Source organism: Cavia porcellus, unplaced genomic scaffold (genome assembly GCF_034190915.1).
Source record: "Cavia porcellus strain 051 isolate PalLab524CR breed Dunkin Hartley unplaced genomic scaffold, mCavPor4.1 scaffold_7, whole genome shotgun sequence".
Lineage (NCBI taxonomy): Eukaryota > Metazoa > Chordata > Mammalia > Rodentia > Caviidae > Cavia > Cavia porcellus.
The window spans coordinates 14,438,450-14,463,399 of NW_026947490.1; the positions used below are offsets into that span (position 1 = coordinate 14,438,450).

Below are 24,950 nucleotides of genomic sequence, written 5' to 3' on the forward strand. Positions count from 1 at the left end.
CAATCAGACCCTGCCTCTCAGTCTTCTGGGGCACAAAGTGGAGACTAGCAGGGCCTGGCTCAGCCCGGAGGAGAGGGCAGGGGTATGGCACATTCTCCTGCCCAGTCATGCCACCAACAGGAGGTGCCTTGGTGTGGTGCTATCTGCCTCTGCAGAACGCTCTGAGTGACAGCTGCCGCTGAGAACTCAGGGGATCCACATAAATACCTTAGAGTCCCAGCTTTCTGAATAAACAAAATCAAAAACAGAAAAGCAGCAGCAGCCCTCTCAGTCCTGCATTCTTGCACAGAAGTCAGAGCAAAACGGTGGTCCTGTATCCAGGGTCACCTTGTTCACCCCCCCCCCCGCTCCCGTGACCCTATAATCTATGGTCTCCCCCTCCCTGCAGCTCTGCCCTGACTCCCAAGCTAGTTCCACTAACATCTTCCCTCACCGTTTCCCTCTCCTATCTTCCTCCCTCTGCAGTAGGTGCAGGCAAAGGTCATATGCACTCACACCAAGTGTGCTCAGCTAGGAGGAGGGTGAGATCACTCCAGGCTCTGATGAGACCAGGGGCAGCCATCCCTGGAGTGGACACACTCAGACAGGCAACCACAACTCAGGAAGGGGTAACAGATCATCCTGTTCAGAGCAACCCAGGCAGGGGACCATTGGCCAGTGACTGGACCTTCTGGCCTTGGAGACAACCATGCTGAAGGTATGGGGGAGCCTGCCCAGGGCCAGCCCATTCTATCAGTGATCTTTCAGGACCGTGAAGAAGGCTGAAAAATGCCTCTTTCAGGCTCCAGGCAAGATGAAAGACAGTGCCCAGCTTCCCTCTGGGACCCCAAACCAAGAAAATGGGCAGATGTAGGTGTCCCTCCACCCGCTCCATCAGGAGCCCGCTCCTCTGAGGGTCCCTCCTGAGCAGCAGCTGCCGGTAGCACCAGAATTGATGAAAGCTCAGCAATTTCCCCATATAAATAAAATTTTAAAATGAGAGAATCTTCGATAGAGCTCCTTGATGATTTGAGTTAAAACAGCAGAGCCACAAATCCTGGAAAATAGGCTTTATAATGAAAACATCAGCAGGTACGTAACGGTGAGCTTTTGGCTTAAATGGGATCTGCCTGTCAGCTCCTGGCTTCCTGCAAACATTGTGAGAGGGGAAGACCAGCAACAACCCTAAAGGCAGGTGCCTGGGGTGGGCATGACTGTGAGGGTGGCATCCGGGCAGGACAGGCAGCCGGCCTGGGGCATAGGCCCAGGTCCCCATCCAGTCCCTTCTTCTCGGGCCCGCTTATCTTGGACATGCATTGTCTGCTGGTGTTTGTGTTGTCATAACAACCACTCTGACCTTTTCTAGGTTTTCAATATCCAAGACTCACCCAGAGGCCATGGAGAAGGAAGACACTCATGACTATGGAGTGGTGGCTGGCTCTGAACTACATCTCTGCTGCCTATGTTAGGAACAGGGCCTTCAGGATTTCAGGAAGTTGGCACAGGGCAGGACCCCACTGGATCTCCCTACAGTAGTAGAGGTATCCTGTTCCCACTTGCCTGAGGCCCCCTGAGATCCACCCAACTTGGGCCTGACACCCCAGCCCAGGTGAGGGGAGCCAGGTGGAGCCCCGCCTTGAGCTTTCCCTGGCTCAATGTCACTTTGGGATTGAAGACTCTATCCTGGTCTGAGTGACCGACTTGACTCTGATGCCAGATGACCCTCATGAAGGTTGGGGTCAGAGGCAGAGGGGGGCGCACAAGTGACAGGCAGTTCAGTCCTCATGGGATCCTCTCCAACACCACCCTCTAATCCTCATCAAATCCTCATCTGGCCCCATGACTGGCCTTGGCGTAGCCATGGAGTTCCAGACTGGATGGCATTCTGGGGCATTCTGCCTCCTCCTCCAGTTCCTCCAGTTCATTCTGGGACAGGCAGAGTGGGAGAGGGGTTGGCCCACACTTGAAACCAACTCTGCCCCACCCAGCTGTGACTCATGTTACGGGACCTGATTTATCCTCTTCTAGGGGTCCTCTGGGGAACAATGGGCTGCTGTAGAGGCACAACCTGAAATGGTAGGGGACAGGGTGGGTCCCCGAACTGCCAGAATCAGAAGTGTGAGCCTGTGTCCAAACCAACACAATGGAGACCCAGTTTTCCAGTTGGACTGTAATTTCAGAAGGTGCCTTTGTTGTTGGCTTCATTAACTAAACACAGTGGAGGAACCTGGAGGCCTGGGATCAGGGGACTGAACAGTTGCTAAAATCTGCTGGGTGCCAGGAAGAAATGTCTTCTGAGGAAGTGATAAAATAGTTTCAGAAAATAAAAAATAGAGACTTGGACATTAACAAGCAGCAACAGAAAAGGACAGAGCTGGCCGAGCACCAGCTTTGGGTCAGTTGAATCTGGGTTTGAATCGTGGCTCAGCTACTTCAGGACTTTGGGCAGAAGCCCTGGGTAGAAGCTGTCTAGGGTGAAGGATAATGGGACAAGAGCACTCAGGACAGTACCAGGCACTCAATGAACAAGGACCACCACTGTGACATGCACATGGAAGCTTAATTACGTTGTCTCATTTTATAAATTATCATCAAACATGTGTGCAGAGCTTGTGGTTTTCAAAGCCATTTTTGTCTGTCAATTCACTGGATCCACACAATCATCCTGTCTTCTATTTTTAGCATTTTACTGTAGTTTCTTTAAAACATTAGTCATCTCACTCTTACTGGATACAATCGCCCCAATCTTCTGTTCTGTTCTCCTTTCTAATTTCCCCACCCCTAGGAATCCCCAGCATAACAATTCTGGGACCATTTTCTATTAATATCAATTTTCAGATTACAGCAATATGATGTCTGTTTCCTAATTTAATTAGGTGATTCCTGCTATTAGTTCCTACATGCTCATTATTTTTCATTTAGCATATTTTAATGCACCAAAGGAAAGCAAGACTCCAGCTGGAGACGCCCAGGGTGACTTCCGTAGGAAGGTGTGAATGTTCCCTCCACCTGCAAGTGGGTGCAGGAACCCAGGAAGTCGGAACACGTGGAGGAAGTAGATACCTGGGAGCTGTAGGCTATGGATGCTACAAGGAACATACCCAGCCTCAGTGAGAGAAGCTGAGGACAGATTAACTCTCACTGGGGACAGGACTCACAGTGGGCACCCCCAAGGTCAAAGCCTCTCAGGGAGTGCAAAAATGAACGTCCTTCACACACACACACACACACACACACACACACACACACACACACACAGAAGAATCCATATCCAGTACCACCAGTGCCCATCAAACCCATCTGGCATGGGATGTCCAGATTTGAAAGCCACATGTTCTGACTTTGTGTCCTTCTGGCATCTGTTGGCTGACTGCCACACAGGTCTCCATGACTGCCCCTCTATCAGTACTGGCTTCTGCACAGCTGCAGGGGGCACCCTTCATGCTGTGTGTGAGAGTGGAAAGGGCCATTTGTGGGGGCTGGGGATTTAGCTCAGCGGCATAAGCACCTGCCTTGCAAGCAGGTGGTCGTGAGTTCAATCTCCGGTGCCGATAAAAAAAAAACAACAACAACAACAACAACAACAAAAGCAGAAACAAAAGGCCATGTGTGTCCCTTGGCCCTGGTCACCCCATCCCCTTCCACTCCTGTATTCCTCTGGTTGTGCACACTGAGCCCACCAGCTTCCTTTTTCTCTCTTGGCACAGTGATGGCTGGATTGGCCCCAAAAGAACTCCCATAAGGATGCTGTGGAATCAACAAAGAAAGAGGCAGGCCACACAGGGCTGTGCCTTGCAGGCGCACTTTTATAAGCTGCATGACTGTGACGAGGATGGGACATCCCAGGAAAACCCATTGGTTGGCTTTGCCTGGAGTGAAACTATCTCTGTTGTGGCCCCAGATAGGCGAGGTGAGGGTGGACAGGCGAGGCGAAACCAGAGAGCTTTGGGCTGCATGCAGCTTGAGAGTTGGAAGACACGGCAGGTGTGTTGTTTAGAAACATTGGGTTCCAAGAGTCCCAGCCCTGCTGATTTTGCAATGATATATTGCCAGCTACTTAACAGGATGGATCACTGCAATTACATGTCACTTCTGATATTCACAGTCACAACAAGGATGTGTCAGCCTCACAAGGTTTGTAGGAAATATATATGATGTTCCTCAATGCTGTTAGAAAACGGTTTCAGGAAACAGACTCAAGAGGGTTCCAATAAAACCCACCTGCCTGGGGAAAGCAGTGGCGCCATGGAAACTAGCAGGGCTGGGCTGCTCCCTCGCCCTGGAGAGGGTGTGGGCTTCAGACAGGCCAGCTCCAAAGGAGGGAGGACAGTGGTGGCCACCACACTTCCATTTACTCTGTCCCCTCCCTTGAGTGGGCTGTTGGGAGACTCTCAGAAGTCACCCCTATGGCCCTGGGCCCACATAGGTTGTTGGTCCAAACCGATGATCTTGGAGCTCCAGGGGACACACCTGGACAAAGAAAGGGACTGAAGGAGTCAGGCAAGCTCGCATCACAGTGTAGCCTTTAGAAGTATACAGGTGGGGCTGTGTCTCTGGGGACATGGGACTCAGAGTTCTGAGGGACACACTGTTTCAGCCAACATGGCTCTGCCTCCAGGGGACCACATCAAGAGTCCTGGAACCCTCAGACCCATAGGCATTGGGCAGCTGACTCTATTGATTTCTAGCCATGAGACTGGGTGAGATGCTCCACAGTGCTCCAGACTCCCCCAAGCCCCTTCGCTGCTTCCCACGGAGCCCACAGGTCCCTTCCAGGATGCCCTCCTGACTCCTCCAGCTCTTACCTGCAAGCCTGTTTTGTGCTCCAAGTGTCCCTGAGGTGAGTTTTGTCTCTCCCTTAGGACTCCCTGAGGCAAGGTCAAGCCTCATCTTCCTCCGCTGTCCCCAGATTGGAAACCTCTAGCAAGAGCCTAGGTTGCCTTGCCTTTTTCCTTGACGACAAGATCTGGAGCTCCCAAGAACAGGACTAACCTAATTTTCCTCCACTCACTCTTGCTCTTCATTACACCTCTCATCTACCCCAAGCGTGGCCTAGCGGCTGGATCACAGAGGTCTCTTCACAGAAGGGCATGCACAGGTCTCTTCCCCCTGCCAAAAACCAAGCCTGATCCTCAAATTTGGCCCAACTACCAGGGAGTACAGGAAGCTCCCAGAGCAAGTCTCAATGTCATGAGCTGAGAACACGAGGCAGCCCTGAGTCTACAGAGCTGCCAGGTCCACTCTCAGGCAGGGATTTCCACCAGCGCTTTCCACCCCGCAGGCCCAGCACTCTACTCTGGATGTGTGGCAGTGAAGAGAAAGCTGCAGGAACAGGGGTTTTTCCTGCTTCTCCCTCCTGTGCCTTGGTGGAGGAGTGCTGAGCTTACTCCACACACCCTGCCAAGCATCTCAGATGCACCGTGCCCCACACGGAACACACAGGCTTCTGCCCTTGCTCCCAGAGCTCTCCCAACCTGTTATCTACACGTGAATGGGAGCCCTGCACCCCATTTACCCCAGGCAGAAGCTGGAGTTCTGAACCAAGATCACTCCTCATCCTTCTCAGTCACCAATTCTGCATCCAGCCCCCAAGGTGGCCCTGAATGTACTCTTTTCCTGTTCCCACATTCCTTGTCATCCCTTCTGCATTACTCAACACCCTAACTGGTCTGTTTGGGTTTATACTGTCTCCCTCCCTGCTCTCTGTCCACAGTTAAAGGATTTGTGGCCACTCGGATAATCTGCCTCCTTAATCCAGAGGCCCTGGAGCTGCTCGTCATCTGGGGTGAAGGCTGGTTCCTCTGCTCTGTGCTAAGGGCACACTGGACCAAGAACCTGCCCGTGTCTTCAGTCAAAGGTCATATTTCAGCCTCAAGCCACTTGGAGTTCTCTATGTGCTACACGCTCTCCTGCCTCCAAGCCTTTATCCACACTGCTCTCTCTGCCCAGGCTCTACTCCCAGCCCAGACCATGGCACGCCAGGTGCCTTAAGTGTTGGGGAAGCAGAAAGGTGCTGTGGTCACAGGCAGCTACCCAAACACATCTCACCTCTGAAACCCAGTAGCTGTGTGGCTCTGGGGATCATTCTTAACCTTGTTGCTCTCAGTAGTTCCATCTATCAAATGGTACAATAGTAATTAACTTAAGCAGGTTTAAATTATTAAATGAACATTAAGTGCATTGAAAGCACTCGTGATAGTGCATGGTATATCATGAAGGCCCCACAGTGTTCACTAGTAGTAGCACTGTCACAGGTTATTGGTTGTCCTGGTGAACACACAAGATAGTGTCCACAAATAGAAATCATGCGTGATAAGAATTACATGCATCAAAACACATAAGTGCTTAGCACAAGACCTGGCATGTGGCAAATGCTCAATCTGCTTATTGTTGTTATTGTCATCTTAGAATGCCCTTGTGCCCTGCACAGATATAGACTGAGAAGTCACCAGAGGCTTTCCAGTCCTTCATCTAAGCCACCAGTCCCTGAGGAGAGAGCTCTGCTGTTCACTAGGGCTGTCACTCACTCCAGCACCAGCCACTCTTTAAACATGGAGCGGTTCCACTCACTCTGTAAGAGCCAAACATGAGAGAGAGAGAGAGAGAGAGAGAGAGAGAGAGAGAGAGAGAGAGAGAGAGAGAGAGAGAGAATAGTGTGTGCCACAGAATCAGTATTGTAGGCTGGGGATTGAGCTCGGTGGCTCAAGCGCTTGCCTGGTAAGTACAAGAACATGAGTTCGATCCCAGCACCAAAAAAAAAAAAAAAAAAAAAAAAAAAAAGAAAGAAAGAAAATAAAAGAAAACAGTTGTCAACTCAGAATCAGTATCATAAGGTCATATTTTTATATAACAATCAATCCACCCTTCACTTTGGTTTCATGGGTCACTAACAGTAACTCATGTGACTCCATTAAAACAAAATCCATTCCACTTAAAAGAATGCAGGAAAATGATAAAATGAAACCAAGGCCACAGTGCAAACACCTAAGGAATGGACACTCCTCGGCACGATCTTTGGTGACTCTCGGGCAGACTGGAGTCTCCTGACAGAACACAGAACCACATGCGAATTTTTTTAAAAATTTACTTATTTTTGTCTTTTTGAGACAGGGTCTTGCTATGCAGTTCAAGCTGGCCTTGAACTCACTTTATAACCCAGGCTGGTCTTGAACTTGCAATCATCCTCCTGCTTCAGCCTCCCAAGTTCTGGGATTACGGGTGTGTGCCACCATACCTGGCCACACACGAATTCTTACCCCAAAAAAGAAAACAAAAGCAAAAACAAACAAGCCTCTATCTGTCAATTTGCAAGATTTACCTAATTATAGAAAATGGAAAGAATAAAGAAAAGATCGAATGGCATCAAACAGGTCCAGTCAATAAAATTCCAACTGTAGGAAATTCTACAGGACTCATGACCTGGTTTCCTTAAAGAAATCACAAGAGAAAAATAAAGATGCGGAGAGAATCTTCAGGATGAAAAGAGACTTAAAAGATTTATCAGTCAACTTCATTATATGGCTTTATTTGAATGTTTGATAAAACAAACTGGAAATAAAGGTATTTTATACTTGTGAGACAATTAGGAGTTTAAATACTGACTAGATATTCAATAATATTAAGGAACTGTTCAATGGTTTAGTGGTAATGTTAAAAAAAGAAGTTCTTATCTTTGAACTGAGAAATGTATTGAAATATTTATGGCTGGATTGATGCAATATCTGGGATAAATTTTAAAATCAAGCAGAAGGAGGGATAAGGAGAGAGCAGTGGAATGGGTCAGGCTGGCCAGATTGGGGGTGCTGGGGATACACGAGTTCGTCACACTATTCTAATCTACTTCCGCTATTCTAATCCAATTCTCCATAATAAAACGTTCACAGAGAAAGACAGCCCGTACAGTTCAGTTTTGACCACCTGAGATGAACTCTGCCTTCTGCAGCTCCCAGATCCAGCGTGCTGGAGTTTGTAATTCTCAGTTCTGGCCTGGTTTCTGAGTCGGTTGCTGGGAGAAAAGGTGAGCCTTGCCTCCACTCAAGAAGTAAGCGTCCTTCCTCAGGACAGAAGCCCCAGCCTCCGACCTGGCAGAACTGGAGCCTAGAAAATAATTGTAACCAGACAGGTAGAATTCTCTGACGTCCAAGAAAATCGAATCTAAATACTTAGATCAGTTAACAGCTCTATTTCAGAAAGTGATTTAAAATATTGCAAAAAAAAAAGTTATTTTAAATATAATCCGACTTACAAAAGTTGACAACTCTGTAAGATTGTATCCAATGCGTAAGCCTAGAGATAGCTGACTGGCCCTTAAGGTTTTCAGGTGCTGTTAACACTTCACTTGAAGATCTGACCAACACCAGACCCCAAGGGAGTAGAAGCAACGACAAACTCCTATCACCTTCTGGAGCTTCTGAAGCTGACTCCTGGATTTTCACCTGCCCACCCTCCTTCTCTCACCTTTGTGGTGCAACAGACGGCACCAGAGTACTCCGTCCATTCCCAGAAAAATTTATGCCGCCACGCAAGATTTCCTGTGTAGACGGGTGCCCCTGGAGTGGCTGTGCCCAATCCAGATGGCAGGGCTGTCTCCCTCGTTTGTACCTCCCTTGGACAGAAACCCACAGGAGCCCTTGGGGCCACCCAGCCATGCAACTGGACACATACACTTTGTAAGCACTGGTTTCCAACAGATAAATGTAATCAAGGTTTATATGCTCAGAGAAGGCAACAGGATGGGATTGTTTCACTTGAAAGATCAGAAGAAAATTGTAACTAATGTTGTGGAAAATTACTTTGATATTGCTTTCTTGGTACCGAATCACAATTAGGTTGCTGTGAGAAGTACAGGGAAAGAATAAATGAATAGTAACAAATCAACACAAACAGCTTGTGTCAGGAGCACTTTGCTCAGGGAAAGTAACGTAAGCATTACTTAAAGTTTTATGACTATGTTTGGTGTGATTTACATAGAACGTCAAGGTTGCCCATCCCAAGGCATGTGGTGAGGGTGGCCCACTAGCTTTTCACGACGGAAGCACATGGCTCAAGATCCATGCGTGCTGTTCATCTGGACTTAGTAGTTGTGGGGATGCTTGTCTTTGCTTAGTGCCATCCTACACACACTGTCAGCTTGAGGCTCTGATCGCCTCTCTGAGGACATCAGGAACGGCTATTGTGTGGGCCTCCACCCACCTGTACCCACACATCTGGCACTGTACAAGCTGACGTGAGAAGCTCTCCCTGCAAAAGCAAGTCCTCTGCTTTGCCACCTGGTTGAAGCATGACAAGGCACATATTGTGGCCACCATCCCACTATCCATCCCAAGGCTAGACCACCTGTCCCTGAAGCACATCCCTGATGGGCCCACACACCTTCCTTCAAGGGTGACTTCTCTCCCAGGCTGTTGCCCCACCAAATTCCCCAAAGAGGACACCTGAATTCTCTGTCCATGTGTGCACCTGCAACCAAACACACCAGAGGCCACTCTAAGGATGCAGGATGCTCTATTCCAAGCAGCTCTTGAGCACCCTTGTCCTGAGTCTGCTCTGTACAGGTGACACATAGCCACAGGAACCAATCCTCATTCTGCCCTGCTGGTGCTGTCCTGTGGGACTGTGCAGGGCTGACACAGTATGATCCGCTATTTTAGGGCTCCTGACAGGCTACAAAGTCCCCAGAAGAGCCGGCTTCGTCACACATTCTTGCTTCCTCACAAGCCAGGATGCAGCTCAACTTTCTCAACAGAGCCAGGGGCGAGGATCAAGCAGGCTGTGTGTCAGGACTGGGCTCACCTGCTAGGCACACAGCCATGGCTGCTTCTTACTGATTCTCTCATGAAAGGCGTCACTCTTGGGCTTCCCACAGGTGGGGTCCCCAGAAGCAGTTTCCAGACCCAGGGGCACTCTGACCTCCTTTTGGTTTTTTTCTCCCTCTCCTGCTGCTTACATCCTTTAGTCTTTGCTTGGGGCCACATCTCATGGGTTATCTCCCCCGTTTGCTGAAGCAAAACAATTCAGGCCTGAGGACTGCAGTGAAAGGTGCAGCTCTGGTCTGAGAGCCTGAGCCAGGACAGCTGAGGATGGGACTGGAAAGGATGCCATGGGCCTGGTACCCTTCATACAAGAGCATGAGAGCAGGTGCTCCTAGGCCATGCACCCTCATCCCCTGCTACGGGTTGTTGCAGGTAGCAACCATCTGCCTAAGCACTCCCTTAAGTGTCTTTGGTTCTGTCCCTGGCTCAGAGCACTGAGCAAGTAAGTGCATGAATGTGTGTGTGTCCTTTAGGAAGAATGCTATTTGTGGGGTGCAAGTGTATCCACATCCTAGGGCATGTGGGCTGTGGAGGGGTTTTTAGGGATCCTCCTCTTGAAAAAAGTCACTGCGGAAACAGACTTTGCTTGGGCTGGAAACCCTGCTTTCCTCTCACTCTAGAGCAGAACAACTTTTGGCCCTGCCCCATGCCTATGACCTCCAGCCCTGCTGGGTCCAGCAGCAGAGGCCTTGCATGGCTCCCTTTTCCATTCTGTCTGCCCAAGATACCAGAACCACCTTCCTATTCTCACCCCGAAGCCATGCCACCTGTCCCCACTAGATCTGGGTGACTTAAGGAGGATGCTCTTCTCCAGTGAGTCTCAAGGAACAGAGGGAATGGGAGGCAGCAGGACTGAATCTTGGCCTCAGAAAGCCAGGAGGTGCCCGAGCCATTCTTCTCAAGCCAGAGAAGCCAGACTCAAAGGCCTCCTAGGGTTGTGCAGGGAAACCAAATCTCATGTGGGAGTTGTGGTTTATATGTTCGCTCTCTAATGTCCTGGTATAGAAAAATCCCCAAGCGGTGGCAGAAACTCCTTAAATCTTCACCAAAGGCAACAAGGGATAAAATCTCACCAAGTGCAGCCAGAGGAGGATATGGAGGCCAGAGGCCTGAGGCTGACATCAGACAGAATATTCTCACATTGACACTGACACCTCTGGACGGAGGCCGCTCCTCTGCCTGCTGCAGCTCAGAACATCAGAGAAGCCATGGAGGCCTGTGCCTCTGGCAGGAAAGCAGTGGGTGGTGACAGCAGTAGCTCACCTGGCATGTGTTGGGGCGCGAGCTCTGTGGGGTCCTGCAGACTGATAAAGAGGAGGAGGCCTGCAGCTCCAAACAGCAGGATGGATGAAAACATGCAAGCCAGCCGCATTGTTCCAGGTCGCAGGGTCATCCAGGGTGTACTCCAAAGTTACCTCTCTGGTGTGAGAAATGCGTTCTTCCCTCATTGTCCACACCAGGCATCCATCAGGGTGCAAGCTACAGGGAAGAGAGGAAAAAGAATCATTTCCAAACTGTAGGGTACCCAGATACAGGCCCTCGCAGTAGCCAAGTATAATGCCTTGGTTCCTCACCTCACCCTGGGGACTACTCAGATGCACACCCTTGTGCCTTTCAAGCCCAGGGAGGCTGGAGGAAGTCCTGTTGCCACCCGTGGCCAGGACACTGGCTTCCTGCCAGGATCTCCTGTATCTGCTCTCCCAGCAAAATCAAGCATAGACATTTTCTGGTAGCTGCCAGAAGTCACCTAAGATCTTAATTGGTGACCACTGGACACCCCGTGGCTCCCTGAGCCTCCAAAGGAGCATGTGTGTTCCTTGTGCAGAGGTCTAGGTAGAGGCGCAAATACAGGTCCTGGCAACTAACTGGTCAGGTAGGCAGATCTGCCTCCACCCTGGCTCCATTGTACACGATGCTGGGAACAGAGGGCTTTGAGAAAGAAAGAGTCTTCCAGACCTAGAGGATGTTCAAGAGCAGACCAATTCCTCCCCATATCAGGCAGACTTGTTCTCACTAACATACTGATAGATGGGCTGGAGGGGTTCAAGTCCCACTGGAGAGACACAGGTGGGGCAGAACTTCTGGCCAGACTTTGGTAGTTCCAGTGCTTGAGACCCTTGACCCAGGCAGTCAGACCTGCAGTTTTTAGATACAAAGGTTCAGAGGCTAAGCACTAACATCCCCTGTCTTTACATGCTGTTTTGAACCCTGCAGACCCAGAGCATGTCCATGTGATTTGTCCCTCACCCTGAAGGGCAGAAGAAATGCCCAATACCAACTGGAGATTCCCACCTGGGCCATGCCCACGACAGGGGCATCTAAAGGCCATTTGCCCACAGGAGGGGTGTCAGTTCCTGCAGTGGGTGGGATGGGTGCTGAGGAGCAGGCTATGCAGGCAGCAGGTATCTCAGTGACCTCCACTTTGAAGCAAGGTCCCTCTGTGCCTTGACCTTCACCTGGCCCCACTGCCCTAAACCTAAGGATATCACCTCCTTTCCACTCCCTACTCCCACCTGCACACAGGGAAATGCCCAAGGGATGCCAAGGCTACAGTAGCCTCCTAGATTTCAGCTAGGTGCTGTCTGGTCCCAGGCCAGATGTATTGCTCAGTGAAAGACATTTTCCTGCCTACGCCCTGAGATACCAGAGAAGCAGCCCCCACCATGGTCTCTCTGCGCCCACCTTGTAGAGCATGAGGTGGAAAGAAAGCAATGAAAAGAGGGCTATCCTCCCTCCCTCGCCCAGGAAAGAATTCCCAAGAACTATATTGCTTCTCAGAAGAGCTCAGGGGCTGCGGAGTATAATCTTCAGGTTTGGGTTTCTCCCCTCTGAAGTCTCTGTAATTATTTTTTCACTCAGTTAACTTTAATTAACCTGCCTCGGGCCTCTATGCGCCTGGTGCTGGGCTCCCTGGACTGTGCCAAGTAGGTGGTTCCCACGACCTCCCAGCTTTTATGTTTGGAAGGCAGCACTGAGCTGGGCTCATTTTGTAATCTGTAGCTGGCTCAAGGTTTCAGGTGGGTCCTGACCTCAGTGCTGTGCCTCTGCCCCTGCTCCAAGGCTGCTATTTCCTGCTATCAACCAGGGCTACGTCTGCCCTGCTTATAGTGGGTGAAAAAGGACCACTATGTGTTCCCAAAAGCTCAGACTGGGAACCCCTCAATTGGAAGGAGGGTTTCACACTCTGTAGCTTCCCTGGATGACACTGTCCTGTGGATCTGATTCATTGTCCTGCAAGATACAAGTGAATAGTGCAGGTTCAAGCCTCATTAAAGGACAAGGCTAGGCTCAATGCTGGTGACAGCATCCGCTGACACTCTACAGTCCCTGGAACTCCCCCCTTGATGATGACAGGCATGGCATGCAGTGTCCCATACCCACCAGGATCAGCTGTTAACTTAGCTCCTGGGGCAGTAAACGCAACTACAGAGGGGTTGCTGCTCTCTCCCATCTTTACTCAACACCCCTCAAGTAGCTGGCATGGCCTTTTGGGATGCCCAGGCAGAGCTGAAAAGAAGTTACAAGAATGGAAATGACATTACAAACCGATGCAGTGGAAGCCAAATTCTCAGACAGGGTGCAGAGGAGCAGTTGAAACTCTCTCTCTCTCTCTCTCTCTCTCTCTCTCTGTCTCTGTCTCTGTCTCTGTCTCTGTCTCTGTCTCTGTCTGTCTGTCTGTCTCTCTCTCTCTTTTTCATACACACACACACTCCAGCCATAGATTGGAGCAGGTGGATGTGCATTAACACACATACACACCTCTGCTGCAAACATAACTGAGGATCCCTAGAAGGCCCCCATGCGCAGATCTGGCACACTTTCTGCAGCCCCAACAGCTTCCTGAGTCAGAAGCCAATTTAATCAAAGGTGGGTGGCCTCTGACGTCAAGATACTTTGTAAGAAGGGAGACCAGAATGGAAAGAGGAAGGAGAGAGGGAAGGATGTTACAGCAAGCACGCAGAGCTGCCAATGGCCAAGAATATATCCTTCAATATCAGCTTAAAGATATTTAATAAACAAAGATGGCTCAGAAACCAACTGATTATCATCTTGTTTGTTTAGTACCACAGATACGGTTTGTTTAGTGCTGGTACTACAGATATGGCTACAGAAAGCTGGTTGGTCCTCTCACCTTCCTAATCTGTCACATTGTCATCACTTGCCAGAAGAGACTTCCCTTGTCAGTGACTAAATGTCCTGCAGCCACGAACTGCCCTAGCTTTTTGAATACTGCACAAGGGAGGCCTGCACCTTCATGGTTGCAGGAGAATGGGCTCGGTGCATTTGTCATTGCCAAGACTCTCAGGACAACAGCACCCTGCCCAGAGAAGTGGTGTTAGAGTGGCTCCAGGCTTCCCCATTCAGCCCCTCAGGTTCCAGCCTCAGCCTTTTGCTCCCATGTGAGCAACTCCCAGCTCCATGCACAGAGGAATCTAAAGGTCAGTCCTTCTCCTAACCTGCTCTCAGTCTGGCTGGGTCTTTCATGTCCAGAAAGGGCCCGACATCCTGCATACTACAGAATCCTCCTTCTTCCAAAGTGGGGAGAGGACAGGCAGTTCCCAGCAGATAAGAGATGTATACTACAAAAGGGATTCACCTCTGATCCCCATTGTTTCCTGCGGGTCCTTTTCTTTAGTCTTTTTTTTTTTTTTTTTTTTTTTTAATTTAAGAGGAAAAAGAGAAAAACACAAAACAAAACTTTAGTCTTAAGGCATTTTCAAGATAGTGGGGAGATGCCGTTCCAAAGCCCATGTATCTCCTCCTTCAAGTCCAGCTGCTGTCTGGAGAATGATGTTACAATCTGATACAGGCTGGATCCTGGCTTCCCTGGAGCCCCAGTAACATTCACAGATCTCAGCTCCCATGTGGGACTGCCCTGCACTCACCAACCAGAGCACCACACAGTGGTAGGTGCAGTCTCTCCTCCTCTCCCTACCAACAGCAACATGAAACTCAAATTACTGGGAGCAGAAGCGCGGTGGGGGGTAGGGTGGACAAGAATAACACAGGGCTCTGTTCAGTTTCTAGGTGTTCCCGCTCTTCTCAAAATTCCTAGTCCTCCCAGGAGCTTCTCTCTCTGAGGCCAGAATGGTGTCACCAGTTTTGACTTTAAGGAACAAAAAGAAGAAGAAGAAGATCCAATTAATCTTGTAAACACATCCTAGGGGATAGGGCAGAGCCAAAGATTCCTCCCATTTCCTTATTTATTTGATTTAAAATTTTGCCTCTGAAGAAGCAAATTGACTTCAGGGCAAGAGAGGACTTGGGAATTCAGCCAAAACACATGCACCTCCAGTGGTGGCGGCCGAATGCATGGATGCCTCCAAGGACACAGTTGGCTATGGCTGTTCCCAGACCTGGACACTCACTCCGATCACCCAAAGAACCCTCTTGTTGTGGCGACCCACCCACCACATGCCTGCTCCAAGCAGCTGGGTACACCCACATGGTCAGCAGACCTTGGGCCCAGGAAAGTTCTCTCTCTGTCTCCTCCTGCATGGGCAGGAGCTAACAATGACGTCCCTCCCAGCTGAGGGCTCCAGGAGAAGCTGCTCCTCGGGAGAGAGGCTGCTATGGCAACTTGAGGAGAATAGAGCCAGGCGCTGCTGTCACCTTGAATCCGGCACTGTGCCTTCTGCCACGGTGGTAGAGGGCTCTTGGAGCCCAGTTCTCTCCCTGCTGCAGCTGGGCACTGGAGGCTGACCCCGGTTACTCTCCTCAGCCTGCTGGCCTTGGGAACTCATCTGCTGCTTGCCGATCAGAGCACACAGTCCAGTCCCCAGAGAACACTACTCCCATCTGTTTTGTCAGACTAGTTCTTCCATGTGCTGTTTGTGCTTACTTCCGAGATAGGGCTTTTCTCGATTTCAGCTCATGAAAATCCTGCAGCTAATTAAACTGCTCTAATGGTAGTGGTGGCGGCGGCAGCGAACTCTGGGACGTGTCCCCCCAGTTTTTATGCATAGGCATAAAGTTGCAGTGTGCTCCGATGGCTGGGAGTGCTCAGATTCTCAGGCAGGGCTGAAGACTCAGAATTGCTCTCCAGATAGGCACAGGGCTGGGTCGCTGGCCTGGGTCCCGAAAGCCCCAGGGCCCCACCACTGGGCCAAGCAAGACTGCAAGGCTGCACCCTACTCCTTAGGCATGGTGATTTGCTCACCATCTTCTCACTGCCTGTTACAAAGCAAGGCCCCTGCTATCCTCCTATGCCTTCCAAGGGGCAGATAAAGGGCTTAGCTGGAGATCAAGGAAAAGCTTAGTTTCAAACACCCGCCACAGCTTGTCCCTACAGTCCTGGTAGGAACAGCCTGGTCTCCCACCGACTTGCAAACACAGAGACACAGTGACAGGGACCCGAGAACCACACACCCTGGATTGCTGCTAACAGTAGAGTCAAACCATGGGCACCATCCCTGCAAGTACAGACAGTGAGTCCATCCTCCCCTTGATCTGGACAGTCTGGAATGCCCACTCAGTACCCCCAAATCCCCTGATCTTATGAGCCTGGGCACTGTCCCTCCCCCCATACATGGACAGCATTTACTGCCAGACTCAGACAGAGCCTCAGGAGCTGCTTCAAAGCCTCTGTTCAACTTTGTATTCCCAGCACTTAGCACAGTGCCTGGCACAAGGAAGGTGATCAATAACCTCTGCCGCATGTGGAATGAGCATGAGTTAATAGACGGAAGTGTTGGAGGCCATCAGGAGAGAGGCACTCCATGAAGCTAGAATTTTAAAAAGGTCATTTATGTTTCAGGGAGCTGTCAGTTTGTTTTGATCAGGTCTGAGTTGGAATTAGGTCCAATGAGCAGCCTACCTCGAAGACAACAGGAGTAGGAAGTGAGACCTCCCCACAACCTTCCCTGCAGAAATCTAACACCTTGAAAATACCCAGGATGTCTCTACTAGGATGTCACTTTGTGCCCTCTGGTTGTATGAGGGAGTGGTCATGGCACTTGAAAGCTAACATCATTTTAAAGGTAAATGTGGACTCTACCTCTCTATAAACATGTGTATCAACATTTATAATAGATGCACAAACAAATAACATAAGTCATTTATCTGCCATAAAACCAATTATCTCCAAGGCTCCCAAATAGAGTGAGACGCTAAAAAACCCCCAAACAAAATTACAGTTTGAATGTATTGACCAAAAATCAATGAAAACAACACATGGGTGAGCATGGAAGACATATGCTACGTGAGAAAGAAGGATAAACACTTATATGAGGTACCAGGAGAGGTCAAATTCACAGGCACTGCGAGTAGAAGTGAAGGATACCAGGGGCTGGAGAGAGAGATGGGAGTTACATTTAATGGGCAGACAGTTTCAGTCTGAGAAGATGAAGAAGTTCTGGGGATGGACAGTGGTTATGATGGTACAACAATATGAGTAAACCTAACATCACTGGAATGCACACTTAAAAATGGCTACAAATTTTATGTTATGTGTACTTTACTACAATAAAAGGAAATCAACAAAGGCAGCCTGAACCAAGCAGTGGACATCATGGTCTAGACACCAGGCTCAGAGAGGGCATTCCAGGCTCTGGGTTTGGTAATCTTTCCAACTAGCTGTGAGACCCTCAGGACTTGATTTTTCTTCTCTCAGGATCAGTCCTCATTCTAAAGGAACTTAGTTAAGTGCCTAAGTTCCTTGCAACTCTGGTGTAAGAAACACATCTTGAAAAACAGAAAGACAGCTTATGAATTTCATCTACATGAGGTCACTTCAGGCAGTGCAAGTGGTCCTCTGGAGACAGTGTCCCTTACTCTCACCTGCCACCTGTCTCACCATGGATCTAGGTCATTTGCTATTCTGTACCCCCCAGGAAAGCTGCCAGGGACGTAACCCAGAGTTCTACACCCTGAGAAGTGCAGTTCCAGAGACATCTGACTCCCTATAACCCAAATGAACCTTGCTAAATTGTGTTCTTCATGACAACTCTGTCCTTGTTTGAGGAATCAAAGTCCTTGATGCAAGTGTCTAACTGGAATTGTATTTACAGATTCTTTCTGATCTGCACAGCCATGTTCCTACCTCTGAGACCTGCCTGGCAGAGGTGAGTCCTACCTGGGGCCACTACCTAGGAACTCACCTACACTCAGCCCAGCTGGGACAGTGTCCCATTTAATGATAGAAAGCATATTTAGGCAGAAATTTAAATAGAGTGAATGACGGCAGATCCTACAGCCAAGCTTTTCATTTAAAAATCTTTAACTTTTAAAGAATTTAAAGGGCAAATAAGGACCTTCATGGTATTGGAAATATCCTCTATCTTGACTGTATCAATGTCAGATTCTAATCATGATACTGCACTGTACCTTTGCATGGTTTACTATTAGGAAAATTGCAACAGACACGTGAGGGTTTCAATGTAGTCTTTCTTAAAATTGTACATGAATACACAATTATCTCAAAATAAAGTTTTTTAAAATTAAGAACATAAAAATAAAATCATTGGTCTTTCAGTTCATGCATAATGGAAATAAATTCTAATGTCATGCATGTAAATAATAGATAGCCATTTTCATGGATCAGCACCATCCCCTGTTGTACAAGAGACATTTTAAAGTTAAGGGACTATGCCTTTAATAGGGAAATTTGATGTGTTAGCAACTACTGGTTGATCTTTGTGCATTTCTCAATTGCAAATTGCACTTTAAAAATGCAAACAATTATTAATATTGATTTGGGCTAAAACAATATTGAATTTCAATATATTTCCAGCTCTTTTATGAATTACCCTGTGGATACAAGGTGATTATGATAAAGGAGTACTTGTACTCTCAATTTCTTTTTTGGTGAGGATCCTTGAAGAAGGCTGATGTGATCCATGGATAATGAACTTCACAGGGGCAAGGCTGGCTCCAGAGCCACAGCCAGCGCCTCAGATTTAGTCGCAGCACAGACTTTCAGGGCCACTTCCCTCTCTGGGTGTTTTTTTTTTTTTTCTAAATTCATTTTATAGAACATAGGTTATAAGCACCAGATCAAGGTCTAGAAAAGACTTTTAGTTTTTCGAGGAAGGAAAGGGACAGGAATAGATATTTATCATGCTTTGTTAATGTTTCAAGCACTACACTGGATACTATAGAAACGTCCCATTTAGCTTTTGCACAATAACCTCTTGAAGTGAAAATCATTATCCTTACTTGTCACAGGTTTGGTTCTCTGTGAGGAGATGCTGAAATGGAGTTTGGGATAAAAGATATTTATTAAGGACCCACATCTGTGAAGGAGAGAAGGAAGGAAGCCGCTGCAGGCAGCAGAGGCTCTGGGTGAGCACCCCCTGTCCAAGCCTCCTGCAGCAGGCAGAAATGGCTGGACCTTTATAGCTTCAGCTTGCTTAATGCTGCATATGGGATGCTCAGGGCAGGGCATGACCTCAAATGAGGCATTTTACTCCAGCTACCCCAGATCCTGAAGCAGCTGAGTCTGTCTGCTGACCACATGTCCTGTGGGTGGTCAGTGAATCTTCACTGGAAGGAATCTCAGCAGCGTGTCTCAAAGTCCACCCCTGTGTTTTCACAGTTGACAAAAAATTAAGACTAAACATGCCAAGGAGACTAAACACACCAAGGTTACATAGTAAATAAGAGCCATCCCAGACCTGCCTGACTCAAACCCTTTCTCATTCCATCCCAGCCACTGCTTTTCCCAAACAAAAGCTTAAATCAGACTGTCCTGACCTTCAGTTACTGAGATATGAAGGTTTGGGAGTCTCCAGAGAAATATGTAGAAAGTTTGGCTGTGTAAGCAAATATATTCACTCCATCCCCTCCTCTAATACCCCTGCAACACTCACGCAGCCATGCGTATATACACACATATACAGGCACACACTATCTTGCTGCTAATAGAAGGTAGAGAAATGGACTATTTGGGTTAAGAGTTCCCTTCACAGTACAATCTCAAAACTGTACAGAACAGCACATCTCTCTCCAGTGAGAGCTGCTGGAATTTGCCAAGAGCAGCCAAGGATGCATGATGCTGTGTGTCCGAGGCCTCCTTTTACTTTTAGAAAGCACTGAGCTATTCACATTTTCCAGCTGTTCTGACATCCACGACCACAGCAGGGAAAATTACAGGGAGGAAAAAATTGCATATTTACTCCTCAAAATTGAAAGTTGGGGTATAATATGAACACAAAAGAGTGTGTGAGTAAACCCAGAGTGCCCTGGCCCCTGGCAGGGTGCCACTGCATCCAAGCTGCCAACAAAAATCCAGACTCTTGAGGAGGAGAGAATGGCAAGGTTGTCTGGCTTGCTTCCAGGGACTCCCTTTCCCTGTGGCTGGTACAAGGAAGCCCCAGAGGACTTGCCTTTGTGTGCCCAGCTGCCAACAATGCCCGGCAGAGTAGGTGCTTGAGCAAAGTGTGGTGAGCGGAGAGATCTAGTAAGAGGGGGTAAAGGGAGAGGGGGTGGTCCTGCACGCTGTGGCCGGCCGGCAGGTCCTTTCAGATGAAGTAACATGACCCAGTGTGTTCCACTTGTCTGCACAGCATGCACACATGGTGGTCCCCTGGGAAACCTGGTTCCAAGGGTGACCACCACATCCTTGACTCCCACCAGTCCAGCATGAATATTCCTGAAGTTCGCCTCTGAAGAGGCTGGTTTCTTTCCATCTGTGGGCTCAAAGCCTAAGGCTGCAGTAGAATAATCAAGCCTCTTGGCCCTCTCCTGATTGCTCTGTGGCAGTTTCCTCTCCAGATTCCAAGATAGAGTCAGGGCTCTAGTGACCTGGAATTAAGTGATTATGCTTTTAGTGAATTGGCTATATAGGAGAGAGGAGTCTGCCTCCTCCATGAGCCTCTGCCCCACATCTCCTTCCAACTAATACTCTGTTTCAAGTCTCCTCCACTTCCTTTGATATTCCCTTCTTTTTTTCACAGGACATTGAAAATCTAGAATTGGAATCTATCCCTTCCTCCCTTTCCCCCACATCTAGCTGCAGACTTGGCCTTCTGAGCATGGACCCTGTCTCTTTTTCTATTCACAATGCTACACAGATTTAGCACCTACAGACTGGACAGCTCCCCATCTCTGCACCAGTATGCTTGTGGTCACTCCCCTACCAAAAACCATTCAAGCCAGGCAGGCATAGTGGCACATACATGTAATCCCAGAACTCTGGAGGCTGGGCTATACATAGTGTGTTCAAGACCAGCTTAGAATACACAGTGAAACCCTGATTAAACAAATGCAGTATCCTACAGCCCTAGTTCAAATATCTTGGTGTGACCCACAATCAATATGCAGATCCAATCTCTGCTGACTTCTCACCCACAACCTCTCTCCATTCCCTAGTGTACTCCAAGCTAAGCGAGTACCTTCCTGTGTGTTGTGGAGCCCCTGGACTTTCCTCCAACATAGGCAGTCATGAGAGAATAGGGTACAGAAAGGCACTGAGCACTACATTTTCTCACTGAGTGACTTTGAGCATCATCATGTCACATCCCTGAACTTCACTTTTTCTGTCCAGCCAGTAAGTAGTCGTTTGTGGACTTATGGCAAGGGTCACTTATGGAGATTCCTGCTGTGATGGATTGCTATTTTAGGGTGCAGATAAAAGACCCAGTCTTGAGTAGGTGAGCTACTGGGACTAGTGCTCTCTCTGCAGGCTGACTGCTTCTTCACAGTTGGTCTTGCCTCCTTTAAAAATGGTCTTGCTGTCTCCTTTGCTAATTCAGAACACCTCACAAGGCATTTTGAATCTTCAGCCTCTTTCCCACTATCCCCAACTCAGCCTTAAGGACATTGGCAGGAAAGTGGCAAACTTCTATGATTCCTGGCTGTGGAGCTCCATGGCATCTGTTTGCCCAGTTGGGGTGGTGGCCCAAGGATGTAGGCAGCCCTTAACCAACTGGGAACACCTCAAAGCAGAACGTCATCCACACAGGCTCCACACTTGTGCCCTTGCACTGCCCTGTCAATTGACCTTGGGTGAAGTTGCTTCATCTCCTGCTTCTTACATGGTTGTTGAAAATAGGAAAGAAGACAGGTAAAAATTGCACTTTTGTTGTCACTGTCGTTGTTTTGAGACAGAGTTTTACCATGTAGCCCAGGCTGGCCTTGAACTCTGGATCCTCCTCCCTCAACCTCCCAAATGCTAGGATTACAGGCATACACTACCATGACTAGGAGAAAATTGCATTTTTATGAAGGGACCCTCAGTGGAAAATCTCTGGTCTTTAGTGAGCATGTGTGAGAAGCAGCCTATTTCTTATAATAACCATATGACCCTTTTGTAATGAAAATTATTTTTAGAACAACAGATCGAATGATCCTCAGCAGCAGACCTTCAGATCTGCCAATTTGGAAACCTGGATTTCTAACATGAAATTTCCTGATTTTCAACTGGCAAGAAATGCACATTTAAAAAAGAAAACAAAACTACTTAAGGGGCTGCAGGTGTAGCTCAGTGGTAGAGCACATGCTTAGTTAGCATGTGTGAGGTCTTGACCTCAGTGCACACACCAAAAGAAAAAGATAAGAAAACAAGAGAGGTAAAGAAAGAATAAAAGGAAAACACTGAGCCAGTCAAAATTTACATCTAAACAATCTGACTGGGTGTATTCCTGATGCCACCTTTGCCATGCAAAGCACATCCTGGATTAGGAAAAGGCCCATGATCCTTGGGTAGAAATGATGTCTTTGGTTTCAAGGATCTTGTGCAAAACAAGCTGATCAGCAGCAGAGCCTGTGAGTCACTGGTGTGAAGAAAGACTGGAGCTCCAGAGGTAAGGAGTGGTTCCTACAGCTTGGAACCAACGGTGCTCATGCAGGACTGTGAGCCCAGATGATGGCCACATGGCCAGACACGAGTGTGGCACCAGACACAGGATCCCAGCTCTGCTTCTGTGTTCCCATCCAGCTGTGCTCTCTGTGTGTGTACATGTACACATACAAAATTGCACTCATTATGGGTAAATTACATCCACTTTCAAAATCCATATGTTGATTCCTAACCTCATTCACATTTCCCTAAGAATGTGAACTTCTTTGGAAATAGTGTCATTGCAGAATAATTGTTTGAGCTCATTCTGGAGTATAGAAGCCCCCAATTCTACAGAACTGGTGTCCTTATAAAAAGGGAGCTCTGACCACAGAAGCACACCCAGGGAGAATCTTCCAACTGTATGACACATCTGTGACCATGCACGTGCAGCATGCATGGGAGCAGGCAGATATTGTATGTCTCAGTGGCTCTGTGCTGTGTATTTGTGTGCTGGTGTGACATGTGCATGCATGCTGGTATAGAGTCTCCTATGCTTCTGTCTGTGGCCGTAAGGTAGGATCAGTTCAGTGGCAGCCAGGCCATATTGGAGAATGGCTCCAGCAGCCCTCAGCCCAAACCAGCAGTGCTTCCTCCCATTCCAGCAGTGGCTCCAAGTCAGGTTCCTTCCTGGCAGAGGCTAGCAAGGCTTTCTTCTTCACAGGCCTGGAGGGAGGGCAAGGGGAGGGCAGCCTGTGGTGGGGTGGGGCTCAGGAGTGGCAGCCCAGCAGGGCCATCTGCCATCTGTGCCTCCTCTCTCTGCTCTGTCCCCTCTCTGCCTCAGGGTGCATCACTCTGGCGACCCCCGGGAATTGGAAGCTAATTTTCCACAATCATTAGTGATGGAAAGACCTCAGGTTTTGTCTTTAATTAAAGTCAAACGTGGAGCTGAGGAGAAGCGCTGCATGCAGACATCCTCTTCTCACTTGTAAAAGCCATATGCAAATAATTAAGCAAGGCATGGAAGCCATAATTAAAAATTTCACGAACCCCCTCATTAGCTGAGCAGTCTGCACAGAGAAGCAGACCGAGTCCCTCCCCCACGCCTATGGCAGCTCTTGCAGATGGTTAATTGGGGCTGGGGGAACTGCGAGCCACACCTAGGTGACAGTACACCTGGCAAGGCGCTGGCAGGGTTTCTGCCTTCCCTGCCAGCAGAAACAACTGTCTGCCACCATTCAAGTCACCTCCTAGGGACAGGGCTCAGCTGGACAGGGTAGAAGCCCCTCACCAAGTGCTCAGCAGGGAGGCACACTCACAGACTCTCCCACCCACTGCATGTTTGGGGGCTCTTCCACCCTGTCCATGCACGCAGATGTCTGCAGTTCTGCTGGCCATGTGGAGAGTGACCCACCTCAAGACAAAGGCACCAAGCAGGATATCCACACGCCCCCCAAAGCATTCTCTCTGTCCCCTTCAATCTAGCTCCAGAACTGGAGGGAGGGTGGGCGGCAGGGAAACCTGTCTGATCGCATGGTTCCAGGCAGTCTCTGGTTCTCATTATTCATCCACTGAGGGTCCCTGGCTCCCACAGGCATCTGGGCCACTTTAGATGGGGAATCAATTCTGCCAGGTAAGTAACTCAGGCATAATCTGCACTTGCTCATTGACATTTTCAAATGAATATTCACTGGTCCCAATCACAGCCACTTGTTTTCCGTCTGGTCTGATCAATGGTCACTCCTTAGAAGGAATCATGCTCACCAGACACATTGATCTGGGTCCAGGAAGCCGCCTGGCGTGTGTGGGGACCAGATGTGACTCAACAGTGGCCAGCTCACCTCGCCTACAGATGCCCTGCCCTGGGCTGGGTCAGAGCAGGCAGTTCTCAGTATCAGCTTGGAGTTCCCAACATTTCTTTGACCTTACATTTCGAGATGCCTGATTGACAGAGCCCCTGCCTCCCCATCTAGCCCCTGTCATGCTGTATCAACTACTGGAACCAGATACAGGTTGAATATCTGTAACCCAAAAAGCACGAAGTCAGGAATGGTCCAAAATCTGAAACGTCCTTACTGCTGATTCACTCCACAAGTAGAAAAGTCCACACCATGAAACCTCTTCATGCATAGAATTAGTGAAAGTACTGTACAAGATCACTTTCAAGCTAGGGATATAAGGTGCATATAAAACATAAGGGAACTTTGTGCTTAAATGAGTTTCATCCTCAAGGTATCTCATATATATATGTATATATATATATATATATATATGTACACATATATATACATACATATATATACATATATATATGTATGTATATACATACATATATATACATACATATATACATACATACATATATATGTAAATATTACAAAATATAAAAAATTCAGAACACTTCTGGGGCCAAACATTTTTCATAAAGGATTCTTCACCTG

The 24,950-nt window shown here is 48.4% G+C and overlaps 1 protein-coding gene across 3 annotated transcripts in view; it reads right to left on the reverse strand.

Moving 5' to 3' along the window:
• Positions 1-24,950, reverse strand: part of Chst8 (carbohydrate sulfotransferase 8) — a 120,472-nt gene that overhangs the window by 55,259 nt on the left and 40,263 nt on the right. For all 3 annotated transcript variants that reach the window (XM_003467206.5, XM_063252568.1, XM_063252567.1), the window contains exon 2: positions 11,055-11,270. In XM_003467206.5, the coding sequence (XP_003467254.3) occupies positions 11,055-11,184 (130 nt within the window). In that variant the 5' untranslated portion in view covers positions 11,185-11,270. The remainder of the gene's footprint in view (positions 1-11,054; positions 11,271-24,950) is intronic.